This window comes from Podarcis pityusensis (genome assembly GCF_964106645.2).
Source record: "Podarcis pityusensis genome assembly, chromosome: 4".
Lineage (NCBI taxonomy): Eukaryota > Metazoa > Chordata > Lepidosauria > Squamata > Lacertidae > Podarcis > Podarcis pityusensis.
Genome location: NC_138027.1, coordinates 2,186,797 through 2,209,220, shown reverse-complemented (window position 1 = coordinate 2,209,220; position 22,424 = coordinate 2,186,797). Strand labels below are relative to the sequence as shown.

Sequence of the window (22,424 nt, the reverse complement as noted above, 5' to 3'; positions counted from 1 at the left end):
GAATTAGAGCCTCAGGAACAAATCAAGAACTGAAGGGAGTGGGGTGTTTGTTCGTTGCCTTTGTTGGTTGTCATTAACCAACATTTTTATTAATATATTCTGATGGATTGATGAATGTCGATTTGTTTGATATACAATAGTGGCCAAAATTGGGGAAGCCTTTTGGGGGGAAAGTGTATTTCAGATATTTGATGGCTCGTAACGCCGCTTTGTTTTGAGTAATACCTTAGAATTATGTATCAATGGAAAGATAATTTAATGAAGAATGTAATCTGTATCTGTATTCTATCAAAAGTCAAAACTGAATAACCAGAAAAAGGAAGCACAACTTGCATAGGTTGACTTTTGACAGTGTGTTGTGTGATGGCTATCATGTTGGTTGGTTATTTGTTGTTTTTTCATTTAGTGGTTTGTAAAACATAATAAAATTAAAGAAATGGCATAAGAAGTTGACTGGACACCCAGAAAGTGATGTAAAACAGTACTATTAAGTGAAAAAGGCTACAGTTATGAAGAAATTAGAAGATGGAGGATTCGTTTTCTTTTTCCAATTTTATCCAATTTTGTTTTAAAAAGTACTGTATTTTTTGCTCCTTAGGGCGCAGCTAGTTTTTAGGGGGGGGGGATTCAAGGAAAAAAACTTATTTCTCCCCCCAGCCCCAAAGAGCAAAGAAGCCAAGAAAATGAGCGGGATCCATCCCGCGGGCTTTCTTGGCTTCCTCTTTAGCTGCACCAACCTCTCCAGCCCGGAGAGGCTGCGTACGGCTTTGGCAGAAGCCAAGACAGCGAGCGGGATGGATCCCGCTCGCTGTCTTGGCTTCGTTTTTAGCCGCGGGGCTGGGCTGGGGTCCCCCGACGCCAGCCCCCAGAACAGGTCCAGGAGCAGCGGCAAGATTGAACTGGCTAAAACCCATGGTAACTGGACAGTGGAACAATGGGACAGTGTTATTTGGAGCGATGAGATCCCAATATCCTTGCTTGGTAGTGATGGTATGACATACGCGAGGAGGAGAATGGGAGATTTATATCCTACTTGCATTACACCGACCATGAAACACCCAGATAGTGTGATGATCTGGAGTTGTATGACAGCAAAAGGTGGGGGCAGAATTTGTGTCATTAATGGGAACGTCAATGCCCCCAAATACATAAATCAAATACTTGAGCCTGAACTGATGTGTTCTGAATGTGAAATCATATTCCACTGCTGGAATGGCCTGGGAATAGCCCAAGCGAAAACCTTGGGAGCCGACTAAAGAAACTTGTTAGTCAGAAGCAACCCAGCAATAAAGCCCAATTAATAGAGGCAATAATTCAGTCTTGGTTTCACATTATTGCAGCTGCAGAACTAAAAACCTTGCTTCACTCCATGGGAAGGCGTTGTAAGGCCGGAATTAAAGCTAAAGGTTACCGAAGTCAGTATTAATTGACATGGTGAGAATTTCTGTATATCTCCTTTTTTCTAAGCGTTTCACATTTCTTTTTTATGTCTACTGTTCTAATAAATACTCCTTCATAAAAGTTATTGCATTGCAATCTTCATTAAATTATCTTTGCTATGGTAAGGTAAAGGTAAAGGGACCCCTGACCATTAGATCCAGTCGTGACCGACTCTGGGGTTGCAGCACTCATCTCGCTTTATTGGCCGAGAGAGCCAGTGTTTCTCCACAGACAGCTTCCGGGTCATGTGGCCAGCATGACTAAGCCGCTTCTGGCGAACCAGAGCAGCGCACGGAAACGCTGTTTACCTTTCCGCCGGAGCAGTACCTATTTATCTATTTGCACTTTGACGTGCTTTTGAACTGCTAGGTTGGGAGGAGCAGGGACCGAGCAACGGGAGCTCACCCCATCGTGGGGATTCGAACCGCCGACCTTCTGATTGGCAAGCCCTAGGCTCTGTGGTTTAACCCACAGCGCCACCCGCGTCCCTTTCCTATGGTGTCACTTCCCAAAAAGTGGTGTTATGAGCCATCAAACACACTTTTAAAAAAGGTTTCCATGATTTTAGCCACTAGTATAAGTTGTCCATGGATCATCCCCTTCATGGATCACTGCCTTGCCATGGCGAAGGGGCTTGAATAACTCAGAGAAGCTATGAGCTATGCCGTGAAGGGCCACCCAAGATGGACAGGTCATAGTGGAGAGTTTTGACCAAACGTGATCCACCTGGAGCAGGAACCGGCAAGCCACTCCAGTATCCCTGCCAAGAAAACTCCATGGACAAAGACAACAGGCATATAACTGTTATGACGCTGGAAGATAAGCCCCTCAGGTCGGAAGGCGTCCAACATGCTACTGAGGAAGAGCGGAGGACAAGTACAAGTAGATTCAGAGCTGATGAAGCAGCTGGGCCAAAGCCAAAAGGACGCTCAGTTGCGGATATGCCTGGAAGCGAAAGGAAAGTCCAATGCTGTAAAGAAAAATATTGCATAGGAACCTGGAATGTAAGAACCATGAACCTTGGCAAGTTGGATGTGGTAAAAAATGAGATGACAAGAATAAATATTGACATCCTGGGCATCAGTGAACCAAAATGGATGGGCATGGGCGAATTCAGTTTGGATGGCCATCACATCTGCTACTGTGGGCAAGAAACCCGTAAAAGAAATGGAGTGGCCCTCATAGTCAACAAAAGAGTGGCAAAAGCTGTGGAGTTTACAGGGTTAAAACTCCTTGGTATCCTGTATCTGGGGAGTGGCCTGACGCAGGGCCGTACGTCACAGGCTTTGTCTGTGTTGTCTGTGAGAGTTGGTTTCACTTTAGACTGAGAGACGCTGCAAAAGAAGCTGCGTGTGCTTTTAGCACGGAGAGATGCCGGAAAGTTCTGATGGATTTATGGCTTGTAAATAAACGCTTTTAGAGATAGTAACGAACTGTCTCTGGACTTGATTTATCCCTCTATCTCACACGGACGGCAGGACTGCTGCGACTCTGTTTTCCTGCCCAGGTCAGCACCAAGCAGAACTACACAGGGAAGCGCTGACTGGACGGCAGGATTTAATGGCCAAAGGTTATGGATCTTCCGTGTTTCCTGCCAAGTGTGAGGAGGGAAGAAGGCTGCCAGCTTTGAGCTGCTTTGAGCTCCTGCCAGGAAGGGCAGTGGGAGACGCTGGTGGAGAGCGGAGCCAAGAGGAGGCTGCTGCTTCGGAGGACCAGCTAGCTGGCAACGCGTGAGTACGCTTAAGCCCCGGGGGGAGGAAGATGGCTGCTGCTCAGCCACAGCAAGGCCATGAGAGCTACCCCGGTGAAAGACTGCATGGGGCCAATTGGGAAGCCTGGTCTAAGCTCATGTACTACTGGCTGGAACAAAAGGCAGCTTTGGGAATGTACGCAGGCTGAACCAGTTCTTGCCCAGCCCAGTGCTGCAGCTGCAGAGGTTGAGAAGTCTGCAGGAGCAGTGGAAGCTTGTGAAGCAGACGTGGCTGCTGCTCTGGAAAGAGAGCAAAGGGTGCTAGCCTTTTTAAGGGCCAGCGTTGATGCTTGGCTGTTGCCAAACCTCCAAGGGAAGAAGCCCTGGGTCGTGTGGCAGGCCCTGAAGACGGCATGTCAAGCCGCAGTGGGAGCCAGACCAGAGGGGGCTAAGAGATGCCCAGAGAGAGCACTAAGCCCAGAGGGGGCTGGGACTGTTTTGGGAAGCTGTTTCTATGCTTTGACACGTCTGTGTGATGGTCCGGGAGAGAGGCTGAGAGCTGGGAAGAGGAAGGCAGTAGCAGTCCGTTCCTCAGGCAGCTGGGCACCCAGGAGTGGGGGTGCAGGCTGTTCCAAGAGTTCTGGGAAAGCCAAAGTCTCCAAGAGTTGTTTGTGCTCTGAGGCGAAGTCCAACAGTGAAGGGCATTGTCCTGCAGAGGCGTTGGAATGCAAGGTCAGCCACCTGCTAAGGCAGATAAGGAACGGTTCTCAGACAGCGAAGCGTGAGAACACCAGCAAAAGCCTTGCAACCATGGCAGCCAGGAAGGACACTGGCAGAGACCCCGGTGGGGGTGCGAGCATTGCCATGGCAACCTTGGAAGACAGCCAGAGAGCCACTTTATCTCTTGTTGATATGAGAGCGACCCACAGCCTGGTGCCATCTGGTGGGCTCCTGAGAAATTGCAAGGCAGTTAAATCTGGACGTTTTGTCATGATGGCAGATGGTTCTAAGAGACAATTAACTGAGACTGGTTTTTTATACTGTCCCTTTATAGATCATGAGGTGCAAGCTTATGCGGTTCCCGAGCTTGCTCATTCTCTTTTAAGTGTATCAGCTCTTATTGCCGATGGTTTTGATGTGGTGTTTACTAACAACATGTGTTATTTCTACAAGGATGGGAAGAAGCTCTACAGTGTTGAGGGGAAGGACAGGCTCTTTCTCGTGCAGATGCCTGTCACTGATGCTACTGTTGCAGAGTCCCCTGCAGAAGCACAAGTGCAGTGTGCAAATGTACCACCACACCATGATTGTTTACATTTGTGGCATCGCAGATTCGGACATGCAGGGTGGTCGTATATTAAAAAAGCCGCAGAGAACACAATTGGGTGTGGGTTCAAGGCATGTGATAAATACTTAGATTGTCAAGCTTGTAAAAAATCCCAGGTCAGAAAGGAGGGCCAGCAAACCCTTTGAGCTGGTTCATGCAGATTTATGTGGTCCGATGCAGGTAGCTTCTTTAAGTGGATCGAAGCATGTTTTGGTTCTGATTGATGATTTTTCGAGACACACCTGGCTGTTTACACTTAAACACAAGTGGGAGGGGGCTGCACTGATCACAGCGATTGGATCACAGCGGTGGAGCTGCATTTCTCCGCCAGGGTGGTTTCCTTTCAATCTGATCGGGGGGCGGAGTTCACAGGTTCTGCGCTGCAATCTTTCTTCAGGCAGAAAGGTATCAGTCATCGATTGACTGCCCCCTACAGTCCGCAACAGAATGGAGTTGCGGAGAGAAAACACTGCACCCTACAGGAAGCAGCGAATGCTATGCTGGCAGACTCGGGTCTGCCACAGCGCTTTTGGGCCGAGTTATAAGACGGCATGCTTTGTTCAGAACAGGGTGTTCAATTCAAGTGTGGGAGACACGCCCTACATTCTGCTGCATAGGAAGAAACCCAAAGTGGATTTCTTGCGTGTGTTTGGCTGTGAGGCTTGGGTCCTCATTCCAAAGGCCACTCGCAGAAAGGCTGAACCAAGATCTAGGAAAATGATCTTTGTTGGCTTTGAGCCAGGCTCAAAGGTGTGGCGTTTCGCATACCCTACTGGCAACCAGTCTAAGCTGCTTATTAGCGGCAGTGCTGAGTTTTGCGAGCAGAGTGGGTGGAAACGTCTTCACGGGAACCCGGATGTTCTGTTTGACTCAGATGAGGAAGAGGAGGAGGACGAAGCTGAACCTGTTGCTGAGGTGCACAGTCCACAGCCACAGAGTCCAGAACCGGGATCTCCAAGGCAGAGGCTCTGAACCTCTCCAAAGGGGAGTCCCAAGACCCCTCCACAGGTCTCTGTCAAGTCTGAGCCAAGGAGTGAGCCATTCTCGCCAGCAGACCCAGCTGTGAGGCCAAAAAGGCACAGCAGGTCAGAGGGGGAGGTTTCTGACACAGGGGGTGGTGTGGCTGGCCCAAGTGAATCAGGTGCAGTTCCAGAGTTCATGCTGAGGAGGTCAGCAAGGTCAACCAAGGGAAAGCCACCAGAAAGGTATGAAGCCACTAGTGTCTGGGTTGGTGTGGCTAGATGTGAACCTGAATCCTTTGAGGATGTTCAGAAGTTGCCTCAGGAAGAAGCTAGCAAATGGCATGAGGCGATGCAGAAGGAGATGAACTCAATGGAGTCTCTTGGTGTGTTCTCACTCACACAATTGCCGGCTGGCAAGCAGGCTGTCAGTTGCAGGTGGGTTTACCGTCTTAAACCCACAGAAGCTGGAGAACCACAGTATAAAGCTAGGTTAGTAGCTCATGGATTCACACAGAAGAAAGGTGTCCACTTCACGGAGGTCTATTTGCCGATCTCGAGGGCCGAGACTTTGAGGACACTTTTAGCAGTTGCTGCACAGAGAGGTTGGAAGGTGAACCATTTTGATGTGGATGTTGCCTACCTGAACTCAGACCTCCAGGAGGAGTTGTACATGCTTCCTCCTCCAGGGTTTGGAGTCAGTGTGCCAGGCACCGTGTGGTGGTTGCACAAATCCATCTATGGATTACGCCAATCTGCCAGAAATTGGAACATGTGTCTGAATGAAGCCTTAGAAGAGCTAGGTTTCAGGAGAAGTGTTGTGGACAGCTGTCTTTACCTTAGAGGTTCAGGTAAGATGCAGCAAGCTGCTCAGATTTTTGCTGATGATATCTTGATCATGGCACAGACAGGTAAACAAGTGGAGAAGTTTGCTAGGGAGCTTGGAAAACGGTTCAAGCTCAAGCAGCTTAGAGATGTCAAGACGTATCTAGGCGTAGGGATCACGAGAGCAAGAGATGGAAGCTTTTTGCTCAGCCAGAAAGGTAAGATTGAGCAGTTGCTTGAGAAGTTCAGAATGTCTGAGTGCAGGTGCCAAAACACCCATGGAGGCTGGTTACGTGAAAGAATGTCAGCAAGTAGAAAGCGTTGTGTTCGAAAATACTGAACTCTTTCAATCAGCTCTGGGTATTCTGCTGTAACTGTCACAGTGGAGCAGACCAGACATAGCGTTTGCTGTCAATCTGCTCAGTAGAGAGGCTTCAAGTCCTAGTGTGCAGGCCTGGAATGGTATTAAACGGGTGCTACGTTACCTGCAAGATACCAAAGATTTTTGCCTCAAGATGTCAGCTGAGGGTGGTGTCAAGCTGACTGCATGGGTGGATTCAGATTGGGCTAACCTTGAGGACCGCAAATCAGTGTCAGGCCTAGTGGTGAAGTTTGGGAACTCAGTAGTTGGGTGGAGGTCCCAGAAGCAAAGTCTCATAGCGCTTTCGTCTACTGAAGCTGAGTTCAGTGCGCTATCTGAGGTTTGCAGAGAGCTGGAGTTCTATGCGTGTTTGGTCGAGGAACTCTGAGGAGAGAATTGTCTTCCCATCGTGGTGCATGAAGACAATCAACCGTGCCTCAAATTGGCCGAGACGGCGCAATTCAAGACCAGGACCAAACATTTGGACATACGTTTTCAGAATGTGTGTCAGAGCGTTTGTGAGGGGCTAGTTGCTCTAAAATACTGTCCCTCAACCAAGAACCTTGCTGATGGTTTCACAAAACCGTTAACCTTCCAGAAGCATGAGGAGTTCTGTGAAGGTCTGTGTTTGGGGTGAGCATTGTTGCTTATTTTACCCAGATGCAGGACAAGAGGAGGTGTGGAGTTTGGAGTTTACAGGGTTAAAACTCCTTGGTGTCCTGTATCTGGGGAGTGGCCTGACGCAGGACCGTATGTCACAGGCTTTGTCTGTGTTGTCTGTGAGAGTTGGTTTCACTTTAGACTGAGAGACGCTGCAAAAGAAGCTGCATGTGCTTTTAGCACGGAGAGATGCCGGAAAGTTCTGATGGATTTATGGCTTATAAATAAACACTTTTAGAGATAGCAACGAACTGTCTCTGGACTTGATTTATCCCTCTATCTCACACGGACGGCAGGGCTGCTGCGACTCTGTTTTCCTGCCCAGGTCAGCCCCAAGCAGAACTACGCAGGGAAGCGCTGACTGGACGGCAGGATTTAATGGCCAAAAAAGCTGTACTGGGATGTAATCTCAAAAATGATAGGATGATCTTGATACGAATCCAAGGCAGACCTTTTAACATCACAATAATCCAAGTTTATGCACCAACCACTGGTGCTGAAGAAACTGAAATTGACCAATTCTATGAAGACTTACAACGCCTTATAGAAATGACACCACCAAAGAAGGATGTTCTTCTCATTATAGGGGATTGGAATGCTAAAGTAGGGAGTCAAGAGATAAAAGGAACAACTGGCACGTTTGGCCTTGGAGTTCAAAACGAAGCAGGGCAAAGGCTAATAGAGTTCTGCCAAGAGAACAAGCTGGTCATCACAAACACTCTTTTCCAACAACACAAGAGACGACTCTACACATGGACATCACCAGATGGGCAGCATCAAAATCAGATTGATTATATTCTCTGCAGCCAAAGATGGAGAAGCTCTATACAATCAGCAAAAACAAGACCTGGAGCTGACTGTGGCTCAGATCATCAGCTTCTTATAGCCAAATTCAAGCTTAAACTGAAGAAAGTAGGAAAAACCACTGGACAGGTAAGATACAATCTAAGTCAAATCCCTTATGAATACACAGTGGAAGTGAGGAACAGGTTTAAGGATTTAGATTTGGTGGACAGAGTGCCTGAAGAACTATGGATGGAGGCTCGTAACATTATACAGGAGGCAGCAACTAAAACCATCCCAATGAAAAGGAAATGCAAGAAAGCAAAGTGGCTGTCCAACGAGGCCTTACAAATAGTGGGGGAAAGAAGGCAAGCAAAATGTGAGGGAGATAGTGAAAGATACAGGAAATTATATGCAGATTTCCAAAAAATAGCAAGGAGAGACAAGAGGGCCTTCTTAAACGAGCAATGCAAAGAAATAGAGGAAAACAATAGAACGGAATGAGACGGAAACATGGAAGGTGCCTAAAGAAGCCAGGGTGGCTATCTAAAGAACTTTTAACTGAGTTAGGATTAAAAAAGGATGTGTACAAAAAAATGGAAAAGGGGGGAAACCACCAAAGAGAAATTCAAACAAATAGCCAGCACGTGTAGACACAAAGTCAGAAAAGCTAAAGCACAGAATGAACTCAGGCTTGCTAGAGAGGTTAAAAGCAAAAAAAAAGGCTTTTATGGGTATGTTCGTAGCAAAAGGAAGAACAAAGAAATAGTGGGGTGACTCAGAGGAGAAGATGGTGAAATACAAACAGGGGACACAGAAAGGGCTGAACTCCTCAATGCCTTCTTTGCCTCAGTCTTCTCCGATAAAGAAAACAATGCCCGACCTGAAGAATTTGGAGCAAATGATTCAGCAGAGGAAACACAGCCCAGAATAACTAAGGAGATAGTACAAGAATACTTGGCTAGTTTAGATGTATTCAAGTCTCCAGGGCCAGGTGAACTGCATCCAAGAGTATTAAAAGAACTGGCAGATGTGATCTCAGAACCACTGGCAGTCATCTTTGAGAATTCCTGGAGAACAGGCGAAGTCCCGGCAGACTGGAGGAGGGCAAATGTTGTCCCCATTTTCAAAAAGGGGAAAAGAGAGGACCCAAATAATTATCGCCCAGTCAGTCTGACATCAATACCAGGGAAGATTCTGGAGCAGATTATTAAGCAAACAGTCTGTGAGCACCTAGAAAGGAATGCTGTGATCACCAATAATCAGCATGGATTTCTGAAAAATAAGTCATGTCAGACGAACCTGATCTCGTTTTTTGACAGAATTACAAGCCTGGTAGATGAAGGGAACGCAGTGGATGTAGCCTACCTTGATTTCAGCAAGGCATTTGACAAGGTGCCCCATGATATTATTGTAAAGAAGCTGGTAACATGCGGTCTTGACTATGCTACCACTCAGTGGATTTGTAACTGGCTGACTGACCGAACCCAAAGGGTGCTCATCAATGGTTCCTCTTCATCCTGGAGAAGAGTGACTAGTGGGGTGCCACAGGGTTCTGTCTTGGGCCCGGTCTTATTCAACATCTTTATCAACGACTTGGATGATGGACTCAAGGGCATCCTGATCAAATTTGCAGATGACACCAAACTGGGAGGGGTGGCTAACACCCCAGAGGACAGGATCACACTTCAAAACGACCTTGGCAGATTAGAGAACTGGGCAAAAACAAACAAGATGAATTTTAACAGGGAGAAATGTAAAGTATTGCACTTGGGCAAAAAAAAGGAGAAGCACAAATACAAGATGGGGGACACCTGGCTTGAGAGCAGTACATGTGAAAAGGATCTAGGAGTCTTGGTTGACCACAAACTTGACATGAGCCAACAGTGTGACGCGCAGCTAAAAAAGCCAATGCAATTCTGGGCTGCATCAATAGGAGTATAGCATCTAGATCAAGGGAAGTAATAGTGCCACTGTATTCTGCTCTGGTCAGACCTCACCTGGAGTACTGTGTCCAGTTCTGGGCACCACAGTTCAAGAAGGACACTGACAAACTGGAACGTGTCCAGAGGAGGGCAACCAAAATGGTCAAAGGCCTGGAAATGATGCCTTATGAGGAACGGCTAAGGGATCTGGGCACGTTTAGCCTGGAGAAGAGGAGGTTAAGGGGTGATATGATAGCCATGTTCAAATATATAAAAGCATGTCACATAGAGGAGGGAGAAAGGTTGTTTTCTGCTGCTCCAGAGAAGCGGACACGGAGCAATGGATCTAAACTACAAGAAAGAAGATTCCACCTAAACATTAGGAAGAACTTCCTGACAGTAAGAGCTGTTCGACAGTGGAATTTGCTGCCAAGGAGTGTGGTGGAGTCTCCTTCTTTGGAGGTCTTTAAGCAGAGGCTTGACAACCATATGTCAGGAGTGCTCTGATGGTGTTTCCTGCTTGGCAGGGGGTTGGACTCGATGGCCCTTGTAGTCTCTTCCAACTCTATGATTCTATGATTCTATGTGTTGAAGCCACCCAGAGGAGCTGGGGCAACCCAGCCAGATGGGCAGGGGATAAATAAAAATTATTACTATTATTATCACTGCTACTACTACCTGAGATTCAATAAGCCTGGCTCTTCTCTGGGACGGATTTTGTTTGGCCCAGTCATGGCATCCCCTCCATCTCCAGTGTCAGTCATCTCTTTGGTCAACCCAAGACTGACAGCAGCAAAAACAAAAACAGAAAACCTGACAGAAACTACTTATCTTTCCTAACAACTCTTAAGTTGACATTTAAGATGCCTGGGCAGTTCTGACCAGCCGAATCGTAGTATAAAAAGGCAGAACTGGTGGAAGATTTTTGACAGAAAAAACTGTAATTTGCTGTTCAAGGTTTATTGTGGGGGCATTAGGTTCCCAGGTGTTGTGGGGGGCGCTGTTGAGCTCTGTGAAAATATATGAGGTTTGTCAAATAGAGGTATTTTTTGAATTTCCTGGCAGATAGGACGATCCCACAGGGAGGCTTACCAAGAGAGGCCACGATCCCCCAATTCTCCTCCATGACGTCCTTATGCAGAGCTCTTTGGTCAGGATCCAGCAACGCCCATTCCTCATCCGTGAAACGAACAGCGACATCTTCAAAGCACACTGGACCCTAAAAGAAAAAGGCAAATGTCCTCCTCTGAAACAGGATCAATATGACCTGCTACACAATGCTCTGCTATTTCCTTCCTGTTAATGTAGCCGCTGGGAGAGATCATCAGGGGGTTTGGGCTGGGTGTTCATCAGTATGCGGATGATACCCAGCTCTACCTCTCTTTCAAATCAGAACCAGTAAAGGCGGTGAAGGTCCTGTGTGAGTGCCTGGAGACGGTTGGTTGGTGGATGGATGGTGGTTAACAGATTGAGGTCGAATCCTGACAAGACAGAAGTACTGTTTTGGGGGGACGGGGGCGGGTGGGTGGTTGTGGGGGACTCCCTGGTCCTGAATGGGGTAACTGTGCCCCTGAAGGACCAATGCACAGCCTGGGAGTCAATTTGGACTCACAGCTGTCCATGGAGGCGCAGGTCAATTCTGTATCCAGGGCAGCTGTCTCCCAGCTCCATCTGGTGCACAGGCTGAGACCCTTCCTGCCCGCAGACTGTCTCGCCAGAGTGGTGCATGCTCTGGTTATCTCCCGCTCGGACTACTGCCATGCGCTCTACCTGGGACTACCTTTGAAGGTGACCCGGAAACTACAACTAATCCAGAATGCGGCAGCTAGACTGGTGACTGGAAGCAGTCATTTTTTTGTAAATAGGTGGTACTCCACCTTGTGGTTTTCAAATCATTCTGCCTATGCAACATCCCAGTTTGCCTGATGGAAGGATCCACTTTCTCCTCTCCTCGTGAGTTGTTCTGGGGAGGTTCCCTCCCAGTGCCCTGGAGCCAAATTCAAGGGGTTCATGGGGGCATGGAGAGGGGGAGGAGTGGGGGCAGGCCCCATTTTGCAGCGGATGGGGCTGGCTAGGTGAATCCTGGACATTATTTGTTATTGTCTGTCCGCTGCTTAGAAGCTTATTTTAGCATTCACTGTTCAATATAGAAATAAAAGAAGCCTAGTGTGGATGGTCATCTGTCTTGGATGATCTAGCTGAGAATCCTGCAATGCAGGGGGTGGGACTTGATGACCTTTGGGGTCCCTTTCAACTCTAGGATTCCATGAAAACTGCAACTACAGATGAATCCTACTGGCGATATTCAGAAGGCTGGTGTAAAGGTGGTGTTTCCCCTGCGCAGTAACACTCTGGCACAGTCAGCGTGGTACTTAGAGTCTTTATTAGACATATACAAGAAACAGCTACAGTTCAGAATTACGCGTCCAAACCTGTTGAGTCAGATTCGGGGAGCGGCTTCCTACGATTCCCGCGCAAGACGTCTTTGATCCTTATGTTTCATTTCCCTTCTTGTCTGTGCTGATTTGAAAGCCCCCTCCCTTCCGGAGTCTCAGCTTCCTCCCTGAGCCTCTAGGTGGTTGAGGGGATCTTCAGCATCGCTGAGCCCCGGCTCCCCCTGACTGCTCTCTGCCCCGTTCTGCCTCTTCTGTCCATTACTCCTCCGAATCCTCCCTGACAGCTGGCGTCACAGAGTTATATGGGCAGGAAATCTCACAGTTCACAGCTGGAGTTAACTCTTTATCAGCAAGAACACGATATTCACAGACTTGGCTGAGTTTCAGGCCTAATGAGAACAGCAACTCATTCCCTGAGGGTATGTGAAGGCCCCTGGCTCCCCACAGCTTTCCAAGTCCCCTCCTCTCTGGGGTTTCTGGCAAGCGATGCACCAGTGCACCAGTGTGCAGCTTGCCTTTGCTCCTCCATTGTCAGACGTCTCCTGGCTCTGAGAGACAAGCAGGGAGGGTGGCTTCTGGCAGAAGGAGAGGGAGCCCCCGGTGGCTCCTCCTTCTCCTGACTCACCTCTGCCTCTCGACCTCCCTCCTCCACTCGCCTCCCCCCTCTTCTGCCTCTGATTCTGGACTGCATTCTGCCTCAGAGTCTCCCAGCTCACTAAGCCCTGTTACCCCTTCAGTTTCTGACACCTCCTCTTCCCAGGCTTCTCCCTCATCCTTCCTCCACCTCCACTCCCTGGGCTCTGAACCGTTTTCCCTTCCTGGTTCCCCAGCTGCTTCCTCCCACCATTCCTCTGTGCCCAACCAGTCCATGACATTGCTCCATCCCTCGGCCTCTGTCCCCACAAGGCAGCTTCCCCTTACCTGATCTGGTTCCAGAGCCGCTGCTTCCCTTCTGCCCCCATGAAAAGGCGGATCAGGAGGTCTTGCCAGCATCATTCTGTCACCTGCAAGAGAAAAAAGGTAAGCAGGACGCCAGGAGTGCCTGCTTCTCTCACAGGTGAATCAGGGCATTTGTAACTACAGATGGGCCTTTCAGAAAGCCTTACCTGCTCAAAGCATTTGGAGGTTTGCGCCCATTTCATGTTAGTTGTGCAAAACTACTTCTCCCTTCCTGTCAGAAATGAGTTGTAAGCACTCAGCGGAGATAAGAGTCCGGGAACCCAGCCATATTTACAAAGGGTTTATTTCTTCTTGACATTATTTACAGCAGTTCAAAAGTGCGACTCGATCATGGTGGGTAGTTGTCCCGACTAACTTCCTTCCGTTTTGGGGGCCAGCATAGCCAACGTCGAAGCCCAACCCCCCTCCTTCCTCTATGACGAGAGGTGCTTGCCCTCGGAAGTTCATCCTCCCTCTCAGATTCACCCCCCTCTGACCCCTCTTCGTCTTCTCCCTCTTCTGAAGACAAACAGCTGCTGATCAAAGGAGGTCTCTTCCCAGGCCCTTCTCCCTTTCTGTCTCCAGTTCCCTGACACTTCCTTTGGACCCTTGGTCCCAACTGCTCCCCTCCCCCAAAAAAAAACACCAAGATGAAAACAACCCACAGATTAGTTGGGAAAGCAACAGAATGAGACCAGTGGAGAAAAACCACCTTCCTCCTTACCCAGTGGCCTCTCTCTGGTGTCCAACGGAGGCCTCTCTGCCTCACAGGAATCCAGATCCATTTCTGCAAAGAGATCCTTTCCCTGAGAAAGAAACAAGGATTCAAAACAGAGAATGGGGAGAAATACTAGAAAGAGAATGACAAAGACTTGAAGGGTGTTAGATCTCATTCCATGGATGTCTTCCCAGAAAAAGGATGAGCCATCAGTAGAGCATTATGGGATGTTTTCCATCCTGTTTGGAGCCCCTTGGGAGTATCCAGAGGAAAGTCTCTCTCACCTGCTTTCTCTGTTCCCGCTTTCTCTCCTCTGCCTGACTCAGGAGGAAACCTTCGGCCAGGGCCACCGCCTGGGAACTGGTCTCCGCTCCACAGTCCCTCACCCAGCTCTCCATCTCCAGTGGAAGGACAGCCAGGAACTGCTCCAAGATCACCAGGTCCAGCATCTCAGCTTTCGTGTGCCTTTCTGGCTTCAGCCACTGACGGTCAAGGTGGTAGAGTCGGCTGCAAACCTCTCGGGGTCCTTCGGCCTCCTGGCAGCAGAACCTCCTGAACTGCTGGATCTGCACCTCTGAGCGGAGGGTGTCCTCCTCATCCAGGATCTTCTGCACAGGGTTTTCCCAGAATCCCTCATTGCTCCCAGTTTGGTTGGCATGGCCTCTTCCTGCTCCAGGGCCAGCTGAGTCTTGCTCATCCATCTGTGCCCTGAGGGAGCCTCTGAGAGATCAGAAGGAACCCTTTGGTCTTCTGCAAAGTTCTGTCTTAATGAGAAGCTCTAGCAATTCCTACAAAGCAAATGCATTGTTACGGAATTGTTTTTATTATTCTTAGTTAATATTTTTATTTTTTTGTATAGTTGATATAGTTTTATATAGTTTGTATAGTTTTGTTCCTTAGGTGAGAGGGTCAGGGCTGTCTGGGAGTGGGCCCCATCCAACAGAATGGCAGGGGCAAGTTCCCCGGGGTGGGGGTGGGGATGCACTGGGACACCCAATCACAGTGGTCACGGGTAGGAGGAAGTGTTACACCAAGACCAGACCACGTCATTGTTTGAGGACTATCCCTGCCTCCGGGTCAGGTCTTGACTGGATGGATGCTGGAATCAGCAAGGGAGACCCACGTGACCTTAAGGGTCTGCTACGCAATGCCAGGTCAATGGTTCATGAGACCACTGCCATCCACGACTTGGATGGAGGACTTGACCTGGCATGTTCACCTCTATGGATGTGGGTGATCTGACACGAAGTGAAACTAAAACAAAATAAGTGTCATGGTCAGATCACTTCCTGGTGCAACTGGACTTCTCCACGACCTTTCCCCTCTGCAGGGAGGTGGGACTGATTCGGATGGCCCACCCCCACCACTTAATAGATCCAAATGGTTTCCAGAAAGGAGAAGGGGATGTTTTATCCTATGTTGATGGCCTTTCAGCTGATTTCCTTGTGGCCCCTGGAATGTGGAGTTAACCAGGGCTATCGATGGCCTGGTTCCGAAGCGACCTCTCCGATACATGGAGCCTGGACAGCCCCGTGGATTTCCCCGGAACTGAGGGCGATGAAACAATCACTGAGATGGCTAGAGTGTTGGTGGCAGAAAACACACTCTGAATCTGACCAGATACGAGTTAGAGCTCAACGTCAAGCCTACCAAGTGATGATAGCGATGACTTTCTTCACTGCCTCTATTGCATCTGCAGAAAACAACACCAGGAGACTCTTTTAGGTGGTTTGCAATTTAGTGATTTGGCAAAGTTTTTTGCAGATAAAGTCACTCAGATTTGGAAAGAGGTAGACTCCACCGTGTGAGCAGGGCCAGGGCAGGAGAGTGCTAGAGTCCTGTCTAGTTAGGTTGTGTGGGATCAATTCAAGTTTGTTACCTCCAAGGATGTGGACGGGCTGCTTGGACAAGTGAAACTGACCACCTTTCTCCTTGATCATCCTGGCTCATAAAAGTGAACCGGGAAGGGCTGGGTGATGGGCTCTGCAGGGTGGTGAATGCTTCTCTCTGTGAGGGAGCCTTCTCAGACCCGATGAAAGAGGCAATTATTAAACCACCAGCCCAATATAGCCAACTATCACCCAGTCTCAAATTTTCCATTTTTGGGCATGGTGATTGAGCGGGTGGTTGCTGAAAACCTCCAGGCATGCCGGCAAGCTAGGGGCAAAGGGGAGAGCTGTTTCCTAGTTCTGATGGATCTCTCAGTGGCCTTTGATACCATTAACCACAACATTCTTCTGGACCGGCTAGAGGGACTGGGAGCTGGGGGCACTGTTATACAGCGGTTAATCTCCTTCCTCCTGGGCCATGTTCAGAAAGTGGTGGTGGGGGATGAATCTTCAGACCCTTGGGCTCTCACTTGTGGGGTGCCTCAGGGTTCTGTCCTCTCCCCGATGCTTTTTAACATATATATGAAGCTACTGGGAGGGATCATCAGGAGGTTTGGGCTGGGTGTTCATCAGTATGCGGATGATACCCAGCTCTACCTCTCTATTAAATCAGAACATGTGAAGGCGGTGAAGCTCCTGTGTGAGTGCCTGGAGGCGGCTGGTTGATGGATGGATGGGGGCTAACAGATTGAGGTTGAATCCTGACAAGACAGAAGTACTCTTTTGGGGGACAGAGGGCGGGCAGGTGTGGGGAACTCCCTGGTCTTGAATGGGGCAACTGTGCCCCTGAAGGACTAGGTGTGCAGCCTGGGAGTCATTTTGGACTCATAGCTGTCCATGAATGTGCATGTCAATTCTGTGTCCAGGGCAGCTGTCTACCAGCTCCATCTGGTACACAGACTGAGACCCTACCTGCCCGCGGACTGTCTCGCCAGAGTGGTGCATGCTCTAGTTATCTTCCGCTCGGACTTCTGCCATGAGCTCTATGTGGGGCTACCTTTGAAGGTGACTCAGAAACTACAACTACCGTAACCCAGAATGCGGCAGCTAGACTGGTGACTGGGAGCGGCCACCGTGATCACATAACACCAGTCCTGAAAGACCTACATTGGCTCCCAGTACATTTCTGAGCACAATTCAAAGTGTTGGTGCTGACTTTGAAAGCCCTAAAGGGCCTCAGCTCAGTAGACCTGAAGTAGCATCTCCACCTCCATCATTCAGCCTGAGGTCCAGCTCCGAGGGCCTTCTGGCGGTTCCCTCCCTGTGAGAAGTAAGGTTACAGGGAACCAGGAAGAGGGCCTTCTTTTTACTGGTGCCCGCCCTGTGGAACAGCCTCCCATCAGATGTCACGGAAATAAACAACTATCTGACTTTTAGAAGACATCTGAAGGCAGCCCTTTTTAAGGAAGTTTTAAATGTTTGATGTTTCATTCTGTTTTTAGTATTCTATTGGGAGACACCCAGAGTGGGTGGAGTATAAATATCATCATTATCATCATTATTATTGGAACCAGGGCTGGACTGCACCACAGCCCAAACCATGAGGTATCTGGAGGAGGAGGAGGAGGAGATGAAGAAAGCAGCCTCTAGCTCACCTAGAAGAAAGATTGCAATGCAAAATGTGGAGGCAACTGAAGGTATTTCTGGGAGATGAATCAGCCTGGTTTCTGCTGCCTTCCAGTCAATGCATGAAGTCAGAACTGACTGACAAGGGAGTCATTTGTATCTTGTGGGAAATGGATGCCTGGCTCTAGTGGGGGTCCTCACCTGGGGGTCCTCAGGAGTTGCTGCCCCCCATCCCCACTCCCCTGCTTCTGTCTCCTTTTCTTGCACTTGGACTCTCTGCTGCTGTCAATACAGACTCCTGGGGTGGGGTCCCTTTTCTTTTGCTCTGAGGGCCAGGAATGTATCTGGACAACCCCCTGAGGGCCACGTTCGCAGGGCCAAAGACATCTCCCTTGAAATTTAGGCTGGCAATTTATTATGATTATTCTATTGGATATCTTAACACACACACAGCCATTGATGCCAAGGTCCCTGGAGGCTCAGTGAGTAGCAGCGCCCTTTCCGGCTGCTTTTCCAACAACAATCCCTTTGGGACAGAGAGGATGTGGTCCTGGGATGCCATGCTCTGGGTGCGAGGGGATTGCTGCAGTGGCCTCCGTGGGGAGCTGCCCTGGGAGACACTGGGAAACTGGTCCCCAATGCAGCAGCCGGACTCTGGGCTGGGATCCCTCTCTTTATTCCTGGCCTTTCTCTCCCACCCTTTTTTTGGGGGGGGGGCTAGTCCACCTCCTCGTCTGGTTTTGGAAAACCATTTGCAGATGTTTCCTCTGTTGTGCAATGACGCTGACCGACGTCACACAGAGTTAAAGTTCCAGGGACTCCTTTGTTTAAAGAAGGGAGATCTTTTCTGAAAGGGGGGGGCGGAGGGTCAAATGAGTTTGGGATCCTCTGATCTGCAGGAAGGAGAGCGTGGCAGACCTGGCCCCTCCCTGGCAGGACCCTCTCCTCCCTGACTTGGGGTCCCCCCCCCCACATGAGCAGATCAGGCCCCCCAGCCCCCTCCCCTGCTGCAGCCCTGGGACCCCCACCAGATCCCAGAGAGAGAGGAGACTCACCAGATCCCAGGAGGGGACAGCGAGGCAGCCCTTGCAGGAGAGACACCATAGCAGGAAAGGACTGGGAGGGAGGGGCCTTGGCTTGGTAGGATCTGCCCCCCCCCTTGCTTCCTGGCCTCTCTAGGAAGGCCGCTCAGTTTCCTTTAACCCTTGCAAAGCCGGTTCCACTCAACTCAGCCCTCTCTCGTTTGGCAGAACCTCAGATTCTTATTACTTTTTATGGATTTCGGGGGGGGGGGGCAGCTGCCTTGGGCAGAAACCAGAGGAAGAGCTTGCAGGGAAAAGGGCTTTGCAGGAGGCAAGGAAGCTCCTCCTAGAATTCAGGAGTGGAGAGATAGGAGGGGATCCCAGGGTCATCCAGAGGAGGAGGACACGAGAGCGAGGCTTTGGATGGAAAGCCCTATTTGTGTTTGGGGCCCCTGAGATTGGTGTGGGATGAGGAAAGTTTAGTCGGAAGAGCACGACTCTTAATCTCAGGGTTGTGGGTTCTAGCCCTGCACTGAGAAAAATAATTTCCTGCATGGCAGGGGGTTGGACTAGATGACCCTTATGGTCCCTTCCAACTCTTCAATTCTATGACCAGATGTAATTCCCGCCCCGTGAAAAAACCCACCCACCCACCCCACCTAGCCTGCTCTTGTGCCTTCAGGGGCGTTTGATCTTCACTAAAGATAAAGGGAAGCTTTTGCCAGTATGGAGATGATGAGCATATTGACTGGTTGATATCTGGAGGATGAAGCTGCTCTTGAAGGCACAGCTGGGGGCTTGCTAAGCTGGCACTTCCAGGCGGAGGTTTGACCACTGGAGCCTTGGGGGGCCTGGCTGGCTTGGCCCATGGGCAGCTGCAGCTGGTCAGCCAGCATAGAAGCTGCTGCTGCTGCTGCCAAGTCTGTAAAGGATGCCATGAAAAGACCCATGCAAAGAAGTCGCTTCAGCTGGAGCTGCTGTTGTGGATTGAATCCATGTATTTGCTTAATAAAAACATTTACACGCCACTAAAATATATTGTAGAAGATATATCAAAGCAGCTTACAACATTGAAAAGGTAAAAATACAAAACCCATAGAATTTGCAGGCAGAGGGCTGCACTTTAAGGCTTCGTGTCTGAGGATGTTCTGCTTTGGTTTTCCCCATGAAAACCCACTCTGTAGCACTCAGTCGGAGCAAACGTCAGTTGGCATTGGTTCTGGTTGAGCTTAAATACTGTGCTTTTGCAGGGAAAACTTCAGAGCACAAATAGGGTGCCCAGAGCATGCTTGGAAAGAGTGAAGTTAAGTGTGGAGAAGCCTAGTTTCATGTCCTTCTTGTCCCCCAAATTGCTCAGGCAAACCTGCTTTATCATATTGCAAGAACATGGAAACTCCAGCGGGTGGAGAATGCCGTGGCGAGGCTCCTGACGGGGTCCTTGCCATGGGATCACATTCATCCAGTGCTTTACCAACTCCCGGTGGAGTACAGGGTCAGGTTCAAGGTGCTGGTTTTGACCTTTAAAGCCCCATGCGGCCTGGGACCCACGTACCTACGGGACCGCCTCTCCTGGTATGCCTCGCGGAGGACCTTAAGGTCCACAAATAACAACATTTTGGAGGCCCCAAGTTGCAAGATGGTTAGATCGGTCTCAACTAGGGCCAGGGCCTTGTCATCACTGGCCCCGACCTGGTGGAGCGCTCTGTCACAAGAGACCAGGGCCCTGCGGGACTTGACATCTTTCCGCAAGGCCTGCAAGACAGAGCTGTTCTGCCTGGCCTTTGGTTTATACTCAGTCTGACCCTTATGTTTCCCTCCCACAATCAGGATCTGAGCACGAGAGCAACTCTCCCCTCCTGGGATTTCCAGCAAATGAGATTCAGACGCACTGCTGCCTCCGACCGCGGATGCAGAGTGGAGCCGCCCTGGTTAGTCTCCTCCATGAATTCATCTAATTCTCTTTCAAAGCCATCTTGGTTGGCTTTGGGAGCGAGTTCCAAAGTTTGACTATGCACTGAATGAAGAAGGGCTGTTTTTTATCTGTCAGTGGTGGACCATAGCATCTCTCATTTCAGCGGTGCCCTCTGTGATAGCAAAATCTGGCACTCCTGGCCTCTCGCCTTCCATTGGACTGCACAGTTGTGTCTCCTGCTGGGGCACTTCAGAAGCTGCCTCCTTGGTGCAACTGAAGAAGTCAAGCTCCCCTAGGTCTGCCTTGGTGCCCGTCCTGCATTTCCCAACATCCAGCTTTGAGGACTGTCCGTCAGTGTTATGCTGTGAGCCCCGCCATTCTATGCTCAGGTTCTACATATGTATAGGTAAACCCCATATATCCTAAAGATGCAACAGTCTCCATTTGCCTTCATTCCAAGGAAACCAAATCCTAGCTAAGCGCTTGGAGATTGTGGTGGGCTGCAATGGTATTTTCACACTGTTTTATGGAGATCTGTTCATCAGCTGGGCAAACCTTCACCATGCTGGTGCCCTCCAGATTTTTCAGATCACAACTCCCAGCAGATGCAACCAACACAGCTGCCCAGAACATCTGGAGGGTGCCAGTTTGGGGAAGGCTGATATATACATGACATGAAATCTAGGAACATGTCACAGTTCATGTGGCCTTGGTCCAGTATACCTGAAGGAGCGTCTCCACCCCCATTGTTCTGCCCGGACAGTGAGGTCCAGCGCCGAGGGCCTTCTGGCGGTTCCCTCGCTGCGAGAAGCCAAGTTACAGGGAACCAGGCAGAGGGCCTTCTCGGTAGTGGCGCCTTCCCTGTGGAACACCCTCCCATCAGATGTCAAAGAGAAAAACAACTACCAGACTTTTAGAAGACATCTGAAAGCAGCCCTGTTCAGGGAAGCTTTGAATGTTTAATAGACTATTGTATTTTAATATTCTGTTGGAAGCCGCCCAGAGTGGCTGGGGAAACCCAGCCAGATAGGCGGGGTATAAATAAATTATGATGATGATGATGATGATGATGATGATGATGCAGGGTGCGGTGCATGTAAGGAGGGAGGCTGCACAGGTTACTGGCATTTTCTGGTGAATCACAAGAGTCACCTGGTGGACATATCAGAAACAGGCCTTTGAATGCAGCGAGGCAGCACCTGTCTGTGCCACCAAACCCCTGTTGCTGCAAGAAGAGAAGATGAAGAGCTGATATGATGGCCGTCTTCAAATATCTGAAGGGCTACCCCACCTCCAGTTTAGTGCTTCCCTGATGACTGCTGATATGGTGTTGGCTGGGGCTGTGTGCACATTGTGATAGGGCGGCAGGTTCTCTGCAAGAGACAGTGGCAGGACTCCTGCCCCTTGAGCAACCTGAGCAGAAGAGGGGGATTCACCTGGTGGGGCTTGTGCGACATCTACTTTGACCCTCAGATTTCTACCTCCCATATTGCACAAAGTGCACCCTAGATTTTTTAGGAAACCCCCAGAGGGTTCCCTGGGAGAACAGGACTCTGTACTAGATGGGCCATTCGCCTGATCTTATGTTCTTATGAAGTTCTTCTACTGCAGGAACATTGTGCCTTGTTGGTTTCCTCTGCTCTTTAATGTTCTGTTCTTATTTTGAAGTGTGTGTTTGTGCGTGAACATATTTATCTCCACATGTGCTTCTCATCTGGAGTGCGCAGTTGCCCTGATTTTCAGCATAAAATGGGTTCCTTGGAAAATCAGCCCGTTAAGAGACTGTGCTATTTTGCAGCTCAGAGCCATTCCCTAGAGTTTCAGTGACCCTCCAGAGATCCTTCCTGTGGTAGATATAAAACTGCCCTGAAGCATTTGCTCACCCCAGTCCACACAGGAGGGATCTGGAGCAGAAAGCAGGAGAACCTCACGGCCACCACAGTTATCCAATGTGCTCTGGTAAGTGCTGGGATTTTATCTTTCTCCACCATGGGAAGACTGCAGTCTTGTAT

At 49.4% G+C, this 22,424-nt stretch overlaps 1 protein-coding gene and 1 long non-coding RNA gene across 18 annotated transcripts in view; both read right to left on the bottom strand.

The window, feature by feature from the left end:
• Window positions 1–22,424, bottom strand: part of LOC308475092 (uncharacterized protein) — a 145,562-nt gene that overhangs the window by 1,791 nt on the left and 121,347 nt on the right. For 14 of the 17 annotated variants that reach the window (XM_081001961.1, XM_081001958.1, XM_081001950.1 and 11 more), the window contains 3 exons: window positions 14,030–14,069; window positions 13,288–13,370; window positions 11,063–11,189 (listed from right to left, as the gene is read on the bottom strand). The exons of 2 other annotated variants lie outside the window; for them this stretch is intronic. In XM_081001961.1, coding sequence (XP_080858087.1) covers window positions 11,063–11,189; window positions 13,288–13,370; window positions 14,030–14,069 — 250 coding nt within the window. Of the gene's footprint in view, window positions 1–11,062; window positions 11,190–13,287; window positions 13,371–14,029; window positions 14,112–22,424 lie in introns of all 17 variants that reach the window. One more of the 17 variants, XM_081001952.1, reaches the window with a different exon arrangement.
• On the bottom strand, window positions 14,313–18,589 carry LOC308475494. Its single transcript, XR_013985262.1, has 3 exons — window positions 18,534–18,589; window positions 17,069–17,173; window positions 14,313–14,811 (listed from the first exon to the last, which is right to left on the bottom strand). It is a non-coding gene; the product is annotated as an uncharacterized lncRNA (long non-coding RNA).